Here is a 15,378-nt window from a genome sequence, read left to right on the forward strand (position 1 = left end):
TCGTGCAAAATGATTAAAGCCCCGCCCAAGTATCGAGTGCATAAATTAACATACTTTTCACAAGGTCGACATTTCCTTATCATAAATTTTTTATTATAATATTTTGAGATACTGGATTTATGATTTCCATGAGCTGTAATCCGTAATCAACAAGATTGATTTATTTTAAAGGCTTGGTCTATTTCAGTTTATGTGTAATGAATCTAAAATATATGAAAGTTCCACTTTTTGAAGTCAATTACGGGGGGGAGGTGGGGGCGGGGGACTTTTCCACATTTTCCACATTTTCCATTTTCAAATTTTTTGAGATGCACCTGTATACTTAGCCTCAGAGCTAAACTGTTCATAACAGGTGTTATTAGTTCATTCAGACCAAACTGGAAAATCAGGAAGTGCCGAAACGCTCAAACGCAGGTCTACCTCCTACATAAGTGCACTACATAGGGCATGACAAAATAGCGTTCCACACCCTATGTAGCACTCTTTACATACAATAGGGAGTGAATTGTTATTGAGCCTAGTGTAAATGGTGGCGGTTCTTAACACAGATGTAAGCAAAACATGACGCCTAATAAAACAGAACAGAGTGAGTACACTAGCATTTATAATTATTATCATTTTTAATCAAAACGATGATTAAAATAGTATTACAGTTATAATATTAGTGAAAAGTGTTGCTTTGTGAATATTTACACGATATTTTGTATATAAACTGGTTTAATAGAGTATTTCCTGGACGCATTGAAACTAATCTGTGTTTTTATTAATTAATTAATTAATTAATTTATTTATTTACTTATTAGATCGCACAGACTGAGATGAATATACTGCTGTGTCCATTTCTGGTCATAATTTTGGCAGGTATGAAATTTTTCTGTTCTCCTTTTACACATATAAAATTAAAAACACGGATGTAAAGTGCGCAAAAGACGCTGAAAATCGTAACAGGGTTGCATAATATATCGCTTTAATCGTTATCGTGATATTAACGTATTGCAATATAATACCAGTCGATAAATGTTAGATTGAGTCACTGAACAATAAGAAAATGCTCTTGGTGAAAGTTACTTTGTGAATGGAAAACAACAACAACAACAACAGTGTTATGTGCAAAAGTTTGCACCCCCACCACCCCACTCCAGTTTCACACTTCGTTTGTCCCCATAGAGAGAAGCATCACTGCAAATCTATTCGAAGTTCTTCTAAGTGTTCTTCTAGTTTACTTGATGGGTGTGGTCTCTTACACTGTGACCCTGCCCCCTTCCACATTACAAAAGGGCTCACAGAGCTTCACACCTGATATTAACATGTGTCCTGTGTGATCACATCTTCCGTTTCTAATGCTTCCCCAATGACCACTTGTAAGTTGGTTTGGAATAAAAATATCAGCCAAATGAGGTAAACGTAAACTCTCAGCAGCACTGCTATGCTGACAAGATTTAACAGCTTTCAAAAAAAGAAGGAAAACACAATGTTTTTGTGAATGTCAAGTCTAACTGTGGCTTGTCTAAAGTGCACTGCAATTATCTGTCAGTTTCTTCAGTTGCTCCAGTACCGTTTGTATCAAATTAATGCCAAGGTGCATTTGTACACCTTACTAAGACATTTTACGTTTTTTTCCCTTTAATTTGTCACCTGTGTGTAGTATTTTGTGCAAAACCTACAACAAAACAGCACCGATACTATTTTAAGTAATGCATATCGTGTATGCCAGTCAAACATGTGATGCCTTTAACTGATACTTAAAGCTGTTCGTCAGCTTTCTCTGTGCGTTGAGGCAGTAATAGAAAACCCGTTTAACTTGTTAGACCAGATTTATTCTCTGAACAATGTGGTTTGTTGTGAAATCTATTTCTGAACCCAAACAGTAAACATAAATGTAGGCTGTAGATGCAGTAGGGAGTATTGCCTCCTCACAGCTCCTGGGTCCCCGGGTTACTGATACCGGGTTACTGCACAGGTTACGGGTTAATGAGTTTCGCATGCTCATATCAGATAACTTTTTATTTGAAGTCATTACACACTCATTCATATGTTGCTTTTGTAAACCATAGTTATTTCTCAGTGTTAAAAACCAACATACACTGTTTGGCTAAAAGTATGTGGACACGTGACCATTACACCCATATTTGAGCCTTCCCCAAATTGTAGCCACAAAGTTGGAAGCACTTGATTGTCTAGTATGCCTCTGTGTGCAGTAGCAACCCCTGTGCACAAAGCAAGGTCAATAAAGACACGATTTGCCAATGTTGAAGTTTAAGAACTAGAGTGGCCTACTCAGAGCCCTGAACTCAACCACACTGAACACTTCTGGGATGTATTGGAATGCTGACTGCGTGCCAGTCCTCCTTGCCCTACTTCACTAAAGCTCTTGTGGCTGATTCGGCAAATCCCCACAGCCGCGCTCCAAAATCTAGTGAAAAGCCTTCCCAGAAGAGTAGAGCTTAATTCCAACAGCAAAAGGGGAATAAATCTGGAATGGGATGTTCGACAAGCACATACGGGCATGATGGTCAGGTGTCCATATAATTTTGAAGTCTATCTAGGTAAGACTTCTATCATTAAAAAGCAGCTTTTTGTGCAGGTGCTTGTAATTTGTGAATTTTTAAAAACTAATTAAATAAGAAAAGGTGTATCTAATTGAAGGGACTTCTTCTCTAAATCATGCTTTTTCCTCAGTGCTTCCTCTGACGTCATGCCAGGACCCGGTGCCCATTCAGTTCCAGAGCTCCCCTGTGCTGGTGGCTGCAGGAAACAATGCCGTGTTTACAGTGCAGACCATCTCCAATATCTTCTCCATCACATGGCTCGCTCCCGGAGGAGGTACTCTGGGTCAGTGGATCAACAGCCAGGCTGTGCTTAATCCGATTGCCCAGTACCAAGGCAGGGTGAGCATCAGTGCCACCCAGCTAATAATCAGCAGCAGTCAGCTCAGTGACGCTGGAAACTACACAGTCATGGTAACACCGTCCGCTCCCACCGGACTGGCCAGCAACTCACGCTCTGTCACCTTGTCGGTTTTCGGTAAGAAAATGTATTAAATATGGACCATTCATTTTCTATACCGCTTATCCTACACAGGCTCACGGGAAGCCTGGATCCTATCCCATGGAGCTCGGGGCACGAGGCGGGGGAAACCTTGCATGGGTCCAGCCCATTACAGGGCACAATCGCACACACACTCACACACTACGGACACTTTTGGACATGCCAATCAGCCTACAATGCATATCTTTGTACTGGTTGAGTAAACCGGAGTAAATCCGGAGGAAACGCCCGAAGCACGGAGAGAACATGCAAACTCCACGCACAAAGGGTGGAGGCGGGATTTGGACCCCCAACCCAGTTTCTCTTCAGCCTGAGAGTTACAAAATGAAATGATGTGTTAAAAAAAATTCTAATTACTACATTTTGGTATTAAACATTACATTAGTTACATTTGTAAAAGTTTTAACGCTGACGTAACGCGTGCCTCATTCAAGGACTTTCAGGAAATCATTGTTGCAAAACACCGGATGGGTGGAACAAGTATTTACAGTAGATAAGGATTTAGAGCTGTTACTGTACAAATACTTAGTCAAATGTTTTTTTTTTTTTTTTTTTTAAATCACAACATAGATGGGTGATGTTGGGAAAAAAAATATTGTGTTAAAATATTTTCATGGCATGAGAAATGCATACAAATTAAACTTATATATTTTTTTAAGTTGCGGTGGGAGGAGTGAACCTGTTCGTGCCTTCTGTGACTATAGAGGGCGGCAACGCGTCCTTAACCTGCAGCTGGACTTCAGGCACCAGCACCAGCGTGACATGGGGTAAAGGTAGCACCAGTCTTCCCTCAGACCCTCGCTTTATCATCAACGCTGGGTCTCTGATTATCAACCCAGTGAACAGGAGCGATGCCGGTCAATACACCTGCACCGTCAGCAACCCTGTCAGCAGCATGACTGCCACGGCAAGCCTCACTGTTTACTGTGAGTCTAACATGGTCATTAGTATAGGGATACTCAACACACAGTGGGATATTACATAACTAAAGAATGAAAAATAATGAGCAGTGCTGTTATACGTATGTTACTATAACAGCATGTCCTGAGGAATAATTCCCCCCATATATCACAGCAATTTCGCAATCTTATTTATTTATTTAAAAATTAAAGCGCATCATGTTGTACTTTTTATTTTTTTTATCCATTTGTAGTTGCATTTAATGTCGTGAAATGTTCGCAGAACAAGTTTTTCTCTGGTAATTTACAACACATTCTTAATGAGTGTGGGACATCCCAGTGAATTTGCTGTGACTACAGAAACGATAATGTATAAATATAAACATAGTCGCCAAACTCTTGTCAGAGCTGCTGTTACAGAAATTGAATCATCTTCTGACCAATCAGATTACAGCATTCAAAAGCGCTGATTAGATTAGTTTTAATTAATGCCAGTTGCTAACTGTAATACATTTGTCTTGGCTCACTTTATGGAGCATTCCTGGGCCTTGGAGAGGTGCTAAAAAGGTTTGTATGTACTTATGATTCATTCTTTATACTTGCTTTATATAAGGTGCCTGACAAATCTGCAGTAATCCCAAGAATAATCGTCTTGCACGTGATTACTCTCTTCATATTTGTTCGGCTTTCCTCTCGACTTTGTAACGTTTCCCGTGGAACTTTTGTATTGTTTGCTTTTAAACTTTTGTATTATGTCTCTCTCTCTCTCTCTCTCTCTCTTTCTCAACTTGCATATCCTTCTTGTTATACGTCTGTTCAGTCTGTACAGCACTTTGACCATACTAGTATTATTATGCAACATTCTCAACCATGGAAAAGTCTTAATATTTAACTTTTGAGGCATCATTATGGTGTATTCTTGTGGTTATATTGGGATAAAAAGAGTTATACCAGCACGTCTTTTTTTTATATATAATTATAACAATTTTAATATATATATAATAAAAAAAATATATAATCTAGTGTTCAAAAATCTGAATCATTTATTTAAATTTTTTTATATCACTAATATTTTATATTCACTAAAAATACCTAATATAATTTTGCCAAGTTGTGAGTTTATTACATACTTTGTTCACTAATCTTTACGTGAAATTTTGGGCATTAATAGATATTCATAAAATTATGCTGAAGGATATTCCAATACATTTTAGATCCATATAAACATTCCTCAAAACAGCTAAAATATTGTTATTTATAATGCTCTTTTGAAAATATTCATAACAATTTTTGTATTAGTCTCAACTCTGATTGAAGGCAGCTGACTAGATGTCAGCACTAATTTAAATAAATGTTTTCCCCTCTGTTAAAAACTTTTCTATTGTTAAAGTTGAACTCAGTTTTTAAAGTAAACAGTTTCAAAGCAAATCTATTTCATGTATCATACAAATGTCTTTAAGTATCATGATAAAAAACATTGTATTGTGTCACACACATCAAGCAGCATATATTCTGTTATGTTAATTATTAACATGTATAATATTATGTCTGCTTCAGACGGTCCGGACACCCCTCAGGTGACGAGAACGTCCTCTGGTTGTGTCGGTGGGGGAGACGCCATCGTTGGCCAGACGGTCCAGCTCACCTGCACGTCTGTCTCTCTGCCTCCTGCACTCTTGTCATGGCAATTCAACGGCCTACCTCTGACAGCCAGCCAGGCAAATGGTGGCACGCTGAATTTGCAGATTTTCTCCAACAATCAGAGTGGGCAGTACACATGCTCCGCTCGTAACAGCATCACGACACAGACGTCGCAGCAGCAGATAAGCCTCAACGTTGTGGGTGAGTTCTCGGTACTGGATTTTCTAGTGACGCTGTTTTCTTTCTTCCTTTCTTTATCATTCTCTGTACTTTACTGACTAACAGTGACTACCCCTTCATTCTTTTAATGGACACTCAAACACACTACATTTTCCCCCATGACAGGTACGTGTCTGAGTGTAGGTGCAGTTGCTGGAATTGTTGTCGCCTGCTTTGTAGCGCTCGTGTTAATTATTGTTGCCATCGTACTGATACTACGTCAGCGAAAAGGTAAAACTCGTCTTTCATGATGTCCGATTGAGAATGGCATTTTTAGACTTCAGTGACTCTGATTAGCTTCATCTGTTGCAGCTGATCAGAGGCTCAGGACAGTCATTGAACAGCGGAAGGAAAACATGAACAATAGGCTGACGGTAAGAAAACAGTCTCTCGTATATGTTTGACATGGGTACATGATTTTAAGTCACCGGTGTGATTTGATTCCCTTTCTCAGGTTCTTCCAGCTCCACAGAATGGCCATGATAATCCTGGGTTTCTTGGCCAGGGTGACCTGCCTGACCCACCGATGCACAACGATAACCGACTCAATCGTTCAAAGAATCAACACGCCAGTGGCCAACACAACAACAACAACAACGATGATGTACTGACGCAAAACAGGACGTCCAACACCGGTGCCATTCAGCCCAATGGCCATCTTAATACTGACATGCTCTCAAATAATGCCACTCTCAACTCCAGTGCCCACCTACATGATTACCAGCGGAATAGCAATTCAAATCGACACAACACTGGCTCATTCCAACAAGTGGGCCAACAGAACCCAAATATTCTCATACAGACTGGCCACGCTGAGTCAGGACCTCACACAGTCCTCATAAACCTTAATACACTTCCACAGCATCAAAATGCCACCACACAACCTCATACCGTTCAAGTCAGTCTCAATGCACCGCCGCCTTCTTCAGGACAACCCAACCCGAACACCATGCGCTATAATGATCAACAAAGCAATACTGTCCAGCAGGAGATTCTTGCTAACGCTAATCACTCAAATCTCAGTCATGTCAGTGGGTCACACTCCAGTCCACAGCCTCGGAATGATAACATCCGTAATACAGCACGGCCTGCCCACAGTAGTACCTCAAGAAACGAACAACCTGTGGATCACCGCGTCACCAACCAGACACGGTCTAGGCGGAATACTGAAGACACGTATCCTTACTCAGAGCCGACTAGTACACAGCTAGGTACACAACCCTCGCTCTCAGATGCTAATATACTCCCGCGTCAGATGCCATGGGACCGTATGCATGGTACACCCGCATATCCGAATCCTCAAGTAGACAGATACGAATCTCAAAATTCAACACGGCGATACAGTTCATCGGATTCGGAGGGTGAGTATTCAGTTCAAGCTCTAAGACCCATGGGGTCACCTGTGGATGAACAGATGAGGAATATTTCCAGAGCTTCAAGAAGAAACTTTCTGAGACAGCTTGCTCACAGTGCTGCCCAGAGACGCTCTCGAGCAGATCGGAACGTGTCAAGAAGAGTCACGCAGCCTGACGTGATTGCTCAGCCACGTGCTGACCGTCAACATCGGACTGCTCCACAGAACATCACACCCCATAGACATGGCATGGACAACATGGACATTCCCATTCCTCAACATCAAAACATTCAAATGCAGACTGCTCAACCAACACATTTGACCAGTCAGGCTGATCCAGATCAAACACCTCGCAATGCTGCCGCTCCAAATGCCCTCATTCTAACTCAGGCTGCTTTGCAGCAGCACACCATCCAGACTCCCAGCCCCTTTGTTAACCGGATTCAACAGACCCAAGCTGCATTGCATCCTGGAACTCTGTCAACACCTGCTCAGACTCAACAGATCAACCAGGTTGGTCAAGTCGCTCCAATTCCCCCTCCAGTTCTGCGCTTAGCAGAGTTTAAAACACTACCACGAGAGCATTTACAGAAACCACATGCTGTAAAGCCGGTTCAGGTGACGAGACGGCCTGTGGTCGTGCATCATGGACATAGACCTCCCAACATGCCCAGGCATGCAAGAACAATGCGTAACAACCTACACAAACACCCAGTGAATCCTCACATGCATGCCAGTGCGCATTGGCATGGCAACCCACAGGGCCTCCCAGTACATATGAGCCAGGTGAGAATAACCTTGCAGAAAGACTTACTAGATTGTTTTGCTCAAGAAACAAAAGCTTCACTCAGGCCTAGAGTGGGATCCAGAAATCTTGGTTCACTATGATTTTATTTAGCCAGGCATGAACATCATATATTATGGCATTCCTATAGGTAGGTGGATTGGCTATTCTAAAAGGCTCCTAGATGTGAAAGAGTTTGGGCTTGGAACCCTGAAATGGACCAGCATCCCATCCAGAGTGTATTCCTGCCCCATGAGTCACGTGAATATTCTAACCAGCATAGATTTCATCAAGCTAGGCCATGAACACACATAATGATTGTTAGAATTGCTTAAATCAGTGGTTCTCAATCTGGGGGGCCGCCAGATGGCGCCAGGGGAGCACATAGAAATTCTAAAACATTATTTAAAAAAAAAAGAAAAAAAAAAGAATGTATGTAAGTCAGGTTTGTCAACCTTTGAACTATTTTTTAATAAAAAAAAATTAAATCGATTGTACACAGCACACTAAGACACACCAAACAGAGACATCCATTGATATACTAGTGTACATCAGCAGATAGTATATCGACTCTAGGGCGCCATAAAGAGGTGCACGCAACAAAAGGGGAGACTCATACTGAAAACGTTTGAGAACCACTGGCTTAAATGGATCAGGAAGAGATGAACAACAGGTGGAATTACTCATTCACCATGAAAATGTAGTCAGAATTCTGATGAATGTGACCTCTGGTGGACATGAGAGGTATTACAGTGCCCCGGTGTGACTGGCTGAAAGTAAAATACAGGACGCATACTCATATGGCTGGAGGTTTTGATCCCAGCCAAACAGGAGATATATTTAAAAGTCTTGAAAACCAAGAACAACTACTTAAACAAGCGGAGTCAAGTGTTGCTCCTGTTTGGTTGGAATGAAAACCTGCAGCCTTTGTGGATTAAAAAAAAAAGTGTTGTTAAATATATATATCTTAGCAATAACATTTCTATAAACAAGAAATGAATATTGAGTAACTGGTATTTTGGTCACAATATGGCCAAATGCTCTGTTTATTTTTCCTTTGCAAGTGGAAATAGATCCCAAAGAAGCCACACTCGCTTTATAGCACATCGGATACCTGGCTAGCAAGCTCACGTTGATCTGATTCAGCAAATAAAACAACAAATCCACTAAACAATAATCAGTGCTCAAATTCAGGACAGTAGCCACTATTAAATGCTACAAAAAAAAAATAGAAGTGCGTTTTTAGAGCCGATTTAAAACTAGACAAGGAAGGAGCTGATCTCCCTTAGATTTACATTTAGAGCGGGGAACAGCTAACAGAAGAAGATTAGAAGATCTCAACTGTCTCCATGGTGAGTAGGCAGACAAGAGGTCGCAGATATATTTGGGAGCAAGCCCAGCCAAGGCCTTATCGACAAACTTAAAATCTATACGAAACTTCACCGCCAGCCACTGACGAGACGTGAGAACTGGTGTGATGTGCTTCTTCTTAGTCGTCCCCTTTAAAAATCTGGCAGCAGCATTTTGCACCAGCTGTAACCTGCCAAGAGACGAATGCGGGGGACCGACATAAAGCGCATCGCAATAGTCAAGCCTTGATGTGATAAGGGTGTGAATCACAATCTCCAAGTCCTTCCTTGACAAGAAGGACTTCAATTTAGAGATAACTCTGAGATGGAAAAACCCGCCCTAAGCACAGCACTGATTTGCTTTTCAAATAATAAAGAGGTGTCGAACATGACTCCTAGGTTCTTTTTATGCGAAACTGCACTTTAAGTGATAGGGATCCTGAGCTTTAGCTGAAGCCGAGCTATGAGCGCCTAGTATCAACACTTCAGTTTTGCACCCATTGAGCTGCAAAAAGTTACCCGCCATCCAGATTTTAACTTCCTCAACGCAGTCCAACAAACCAGTCAAGTTTTGTGATGACTATAGACAGATAAATAAAGATATAGTGAAGTGTTCAGTAAGGAGACTTCTATTGAACATTTTGGGAAGTGTCACCAGTTTGTTCAAAGTTTTCAGAACTGGGGAAGTCTTCAGGTCAGACGACTTTGTGCTTTGTGCTTTGTGCTTGCTTGGTAATATAGCTGCAATTTGTTTGTTAAAAAGAATAATAATTTCAAAACAGAAAAAAGAGAAGCTGGTTAGGGAATATATGCCTATAGCTGTTATGACATAAGTGTTAACATGAACTAGCTGGTTTCAAAGATGTTACATAGCTATAAATAGCCATCCATCCATTTTCTGTACCGCTTATCCTAAACAGGGTCGTGGGGAGCCTGGGGCATGTCCCAGGGGTCTTGGGGCACAAGGCGTAGGATACCCTGGATGGGGTGCCAGTACCTGGAGGAAACCCTCAAAGCATGGAGAATACATTAAGACTCTCGCAGGGCGGAGGTGGGATTCGAAATACCAACCCAGGAGGTGCGAAGTAGATGTGCTAACCACTAAGCCACTGTGGTGACAGAGTCTCCATGAAAGGTGCTAGCTTGCCATCGAGAGCAACTTGGGGTTCAGTGTCTTGCCCAAGGACACTTCAGCACGTGGAGTCACATGGGCCGGGAATCGAACCTTTTAGTTCTTAAATATTTACAGAGTCCTGTAATCAGTATTCTAACAATTTCGTAGTGTTCTTTAAGTATTATAAGTAATTTTGGGCACTTAATAGCAAGACAATAAAGAGCAGCCATTTACTTAGGGTTTGTCATGAATATACATAAATAACTTTCCGTCTTTTTTATCTTTTAACAGGTCCACAAAAGTAGACACAGACCCTGAGACAATCCAGTCCACATTCTGATAAGGCATCATGCATACCTGGGGAGGGAAAAAAAAACACCCAAACAATTAAATATTCATTTGTATTTAAGCAATGACCATTTACAAGGCACACTGTGCTGGTTTGGACTAAGTTCATACTCATTAGTGGACAAAATGCAGAGTGAGATGTGCAGGATTTGAGCTGGTTTTTCCAACCGAAAAACCCAGACAAGCCTCAAGAAACTGCTAAATGCTAAATAATGCTCTTCCTGTTTAGCACCTTCTTACCCAGCCGTTTATTCAGCAGTTGGTACACAGATGCCTCCACTGACGCTGCTCAATTAGCGGCGTCTCCATGGACGAAGCGCTCGGCTAACTATGAAGGAGAGCCACCAAACGGACACGCTCTTATTTATTATGCACATTTGTTTATTGCTAATGACTTGGAAAATGCTAATGACTTGGAGTGGTGGAGGTTATCTTGAAGGGCTTGGGGAAATTGGATTCTGAAAATAAGCACAACAAAGTAATAATTTGTCTTGGCTCTTTTTTGCTGAGGAGATCGGGCTGATTAATTACAAATGTTATTGTTTTATTTACATTTTAAACATATTGTTTATTCATTTGTCATATTATATAACTTAGTATTAAATTATCTCCATATTATGGAGTTGTGTCTAGCCTCTGATCTAAATATTGGATTAAACGGAAATGAAAGTAGGTCTTTTTTTCTTTCTTTCTTTCTTTTTTTTTTAACCCTATATGGTCAGTAAAAAAAAGTGCACTTTATTTGGGTCATTTTGTGGAAGAGAGAGAGAGAGTGTTTGATAAAACGGGTGACATCATCGTCATCATCATGTATATTAAGCTTTCATTAGGAAACAGTGATCTCGTTCATGAAAGTGTGTGCAGAGGTGATTTTCAATGTTTTCAATTAGTCAGCTAAAGCAGCAGAATAAATTTGCCCCGGAGAAAAATGAATTCACTGAATGAGGAAGGACATGGGATGTGAAAGATGTCCATTTGCTTTTTCTTTGCCTCTACTTTATCTCGGCGTGAACTTTGGTCTGTGGATTTTCAGACCTCTGTTTGGTGAGCCACTAGGACACATAAGGACACGTGTTTTGTATTTCTGTGTCGATTAACAGATGGTTCTGTAATAAAAGCTCAAGGAAAAATGTGCTGTGCGTCGCCATTTAATAGTTTCTTTCAGTATATATATGTTGCTTTTTTTTTTTTACCTATTAAGATTTTTGTGACGATTTCCCTCGATTGGGGCATATACTTTTTCACAGCACTGTACATACTGTATTCTTTATTGCTTCTCTCAAGATTCGGGAATTGGCACATGACCAAATTACAGGAGAATCCCAGGGTTTTGGGGGCTGAAATATTCTTATACTTAGCAGAATTCACGATGCCTTCAATCTTTACAGGGGTTCAGCAAAAATACAAAATAAAATATTTGAAAACCATATTTTTCGATGAGTTTGGCTGTTTTGACTTTTATACCGGCTCTTTTTTGTCATGGTGTTCTTGAAACCCTTTTGAGCAGGTTGTTGTTTTAGAAGTGGGGTTTAATAGTTCCAAATAGTTGATTCTGAAACAACTGTTTATGTATTTTTTTTTTTATGCAAGTCAATAACCATCTGTATCTTTTGTGTTGAACGCTCTTTGGTGTTTGCCACTGTAATGGATGACAAAAGGATTTGTGCTAACAATACGGCTGGTCACTGGGTCACTGGCAGCAACAGTTTCTGGAGATTGAGAGAAGGTTCTAAACCTCCCCCCCCCCGTGACTGTAGTAGTTCAGTTTACTGTCATAATCTTGCTTGTGCTTCTTGGTTAACACTGAGCATATCTGAAAAAGGAACGTCTGGTTAACCGCTCGACAGGTGTGAAAATGTCCTTGTGCTGAGTTGCAACACAAAAAAACAGTGTTAAAAGCATCACACGTAACCGTCTCCCAGTGAGGATCTTAACTTTAACTTTTGGAAAACTAGGCCAACATTATGCGTATAAACATGCTATTGTGCATACGGTCTTGTGGCATCGTTGAAGAGAATTAAAGTGCTTAAATGAGATGACTACATCAGTCATCAGGCCCAGCTCAGGTCAGAACTCTTCACTTAAATAAAATAAGACTTGTCTGGAGCTTATCCTAGTGAACTCAGGGCAGGAAGGGAACACGCTGGACGGGGTGCCAATACATCACAGGGGACAATCGCACACACATTCGCACACTACGGACAATTTTGAAATTCCAAGCAGCCTACAACGCGTGCCCTTGGACTTGGGGAGGAAACCGGAGTACCCGGAGGAAACCCCCGAAGCATGGGGAGAACTCCTCACACACAGAGTGAAGTCGGGATTCGAACCCCCAACCCCGGAGGTGCGAGGCCACTAAGCCACAGTGCTCCCTGAGACAGCAATACACCTAAAGGTTCACCGTGCTGTCCTATGTTAAAATTGTGATAAATCTAAATGTCTAAATGAAGGATTTACTGGTTATGGATTTACTGGTATGTTAAATGCAGACTCTCTCTTAAACTGAAAAGGGGAACCAAAGCTTTTGTTTTCTTCTTCTTCATTTCTGAACTGATATGAACAAGCAAAGTTATCTGAGGAGTTGTTTTCTTTCTTGTAATAACAAGCCCTCAGTGTAGTCTTGTCAAAAACAAACTTATTTTGTCCGTTGTAACGGACAAGTTCTCCTTTAAAGGATGTTCATGCTATTTATGCAGCCTAAAATAAAATATTCTGTAACAATATTTGTGATTACATATAGATTTTTTTCCACAGTACCCTAAGGCTCTTAGGAGCCCGTGCACTCACTCATGCATATGCACTTTTTATATGCATATTTATTCACCTCCTCATGCTGTGTGGGGTATCTTGCTTATCTTATTTACTATTTATATATGTATATTTTTATCCTTTCCGCTCCTATATACCACTGTGTCGAGGTGCTGAGACATAAAGAATGTTACTCCTTGTGATACACAACGGACTTAAGAAATAAAACTAAAGTAACAAAGCATACAAGGCTCAAATCAATATCCGAGGGTATAAGCATACTGAACGGTTTAGGGTTAAGTGCTAAATAGTGGCTCTCTGGCAGTCCTGGGAATTAAATTCCCAAATTTCCTCCCACTAACACGAAACCATAACAGTGCTACCCCTGCCCTAGAAGTAAATTTATGCAGACTTACTGGGTAAGACTGAGCAAAAGTGAAAAGAGGAAATCAACTAAGTTGTTAGATCTCAAGGTTATAATAGTCTATATCCTTTAATGACTTTTAATTTTTATTCTGTGTTAGACTGCATGACTTTGTTTTGGGTATTTCTTTTTAATTGAGAAAAATATATATATTTAATTTCTTATTATACTTTCATTAGGTTTAATTCTCATTCATTCTGAGATAATGATCACATCAGTGATCAGGAGTGTCACGGCCCAGCTGACGGTAAGAATTCTATTTCTTACTTAAAATTATAAAAGGATTGTGACGCACCTCACAACTACTTCTGTTACTACTATTTTGATATAAATAATGTTTTACTTATATAACGGTGGTAACGTACCGTGAGAGAACTTGACGTGCTACATTCGGACAAATAAAATAAAAACAATTCTTAGTTAAAACCAGGCAGGAAACAAGGAAAACAAACAAGGGTCAAAACAAGGAAGCTACAGAATTAGACATATGTTTTGATATATGTAAACCAAGGCTAGTATTTAACGCTAGCAGTGCATGGGAAGACTTTGTGCCGAATAATGACAAAGGATATGAAAAGGCAAACGAATTATGAAATAACACAGTACAGGTGAACACACTGGAGTAACAAATTAATGACAGGACAGGGGTGGAGACATGACTAAAATAGAAACCAAAACAAACATGAGCAGGTAGCATTTATCACTGTGGAAACCACAGTGTACAGAGAGAATCTGTGACAATTGTATATTAGTTCATAAACTAACAATTTCACATGGGCTTAACATGCAAAAAAAGAGAAGTATAAAAAACAAACAAACCCCAACATTACTACACAGCTCTGTCGCCTGTCGATTTGTGTCATTTGTACTTTGATGGGACAATGTGTGCTTCATCTGTCTACTTTTAGTTTCTCCTTCAAAGCCATTATTTTAAGGAAAAGGAGGATGACAGAGTAAATAATCCACCTCGTTCACGTTAATTACAACCGCAAGGCAATAATGATTTGTGTTCTTGTGTTTTCTAGTCCTTTCCAGTCTTCTCTGAATCTTGTCTAGTTTTAATGAAGGACTTCTGTGTATTTTTATTATTTCAGTTTGTGCACAAACCCTGCAGGTGAACATATGCAGCATAATTATAGTGTATTAAAGTGTTTGAGTGGTGTAAGTACTGTAAGAAATGTGTTCTTCAGATCTTTCATTAAATTGGTGAAGATTTGCTAAACGAATTATAAATGTAATATTAATGTAATATAACACTGCACTTTTTTTTTTTTTTTTTTTTTTTTTCTTCAAATGTTGCTTCCTACATGGAAATTGTCTTTAAAAAAAAAGTTTAAGGTTACTGTAATAACACAGCTGGTTTGCAAATGAGATTGTAGTGTCACTGAAGAGCATTTGAGTGCTGTGACCACATCAGAGACTATCACAGCTCAGCTGAGGGTAAGAATTC

At 40.1% G+C, this 15,378-nt stretch overlaps 2 protein-coding genes across 3 annotated transcripts; both read left to right on the forward strand.

Annotated features, from left to right (window-relative positions):
* The first annotated feature begins 375 nt into the window (after nucleotides 1-375).
* Nucleotides 376-6,623, forward strand: LOC128599408 (carcinoembryonic antigen-related cell adhesion molecule 5-like). Its single transcript, XM_053610944.1, has 9 exons — nucleotides 376-586; nucleotides 804-861; nucleotides 2,680-3,024; nucleotides 3,708-3,974; nucleotides 5,505-5,789; nucleotides 5,934-6,038; nucleotides 6,120-6,181; nucleotides 6,262-6,508; nucleotides 6,610-6,623. Exons 2-9 carry the CDS (start codon nucleotides 819-821, stop codon nucleotides 6,621-6,623), a joined length of 1,368 nt encoding a protein of 455 aa, XP_053466919.1. The 5' UTR covers nucleotides 376-586; nucleotides 804-818.
* LOC128599738 (uncharacterized) lies at nucleotides 6,528-11,888 on the forward strand. 2 transcript variants are annotated; one of them, XM_053611661.1, is made up of 2 exons: nucleotides 6,528-7,947; nucleotides 10,700-11,888. In XM_053611661.1, the coding sequence occupies exons 1-2, from the start codon at nucleotides 6,757-6,759 to the stop codon at nucleotides 10,724-10,726; spliced, it is 1,218 nt and encodes a 405-aa protein (XP_053467636.1). In that variant the 5' UTR covers nucleotides 6,528-6,756; the 3' UTR covers nucleotides 10,727-11,888. The 2 variants fall into 2 exon arrangements, with proteins under 2 accessions (XP_053467636.1, XP_053467635.1); XM_053611660.1 differs by lacking the exon at nucleotides 10,700-11,888 and adding an exon at nucleotides 10,215-10,692.
* The last annotated feature ends 3,490 nt before the right edge of the window (nucleotides 11,889-15,378 follow it).

Source organism: Ictalurus furcatus, chromosome 23 (assembly GCF_023375685.1).
Source record: "Ictalurus furcatus strain D&B chromosome 23, Billie_1.0, whole genome shotgun sequence".
Classification (NCBI taxonomy): domain Eukaryota; kingdom Metazoa; phylum Chordata; class Actinopteri; order Siluriformes; family Ictaluridae; genus Ictalurus; species Ictalurus furcatus.

Excerpts from the sequence above, each read along its gene's own strand:
- LOC128599738 (XM_053611660.1), top strand. The coding sequence starts at position 6,757 with ATGCGCTATAATGATCAACAAAGCAATACTGTCCAGCAGGAGATTCTT. Across the intron at positions 7,948-10,214 it reads TCCCAGTACATATGAGCCAG|GGTCGTGGGGAGCCTGGGGC; the intron begins GTGAGAATAACC and ends TATCCTAAACAG.
- LOC128599408 (XM_053610944.1), top strand. The coding sequence starts at position 819 with ATGAATATACTGCTGTGTCCATTTCTGGTCATAATTTTGGCAG. Across the intron at positions 862-2,679 it reads TCTGGTCATAATTTTGGCAG|TGCTTCCTCTGACGTCATGC; the intron begins GTATGAAATTTT and ends CTTTTTCCTCAG. Across the intron at positions 6,182-6,261 it reads ACATGAACAATAGGCTGACG|GTTCTTCCAGCTCCACAGAA; the intron begins GTAAGAAAACAG and ends TCCCTTTCTCAG.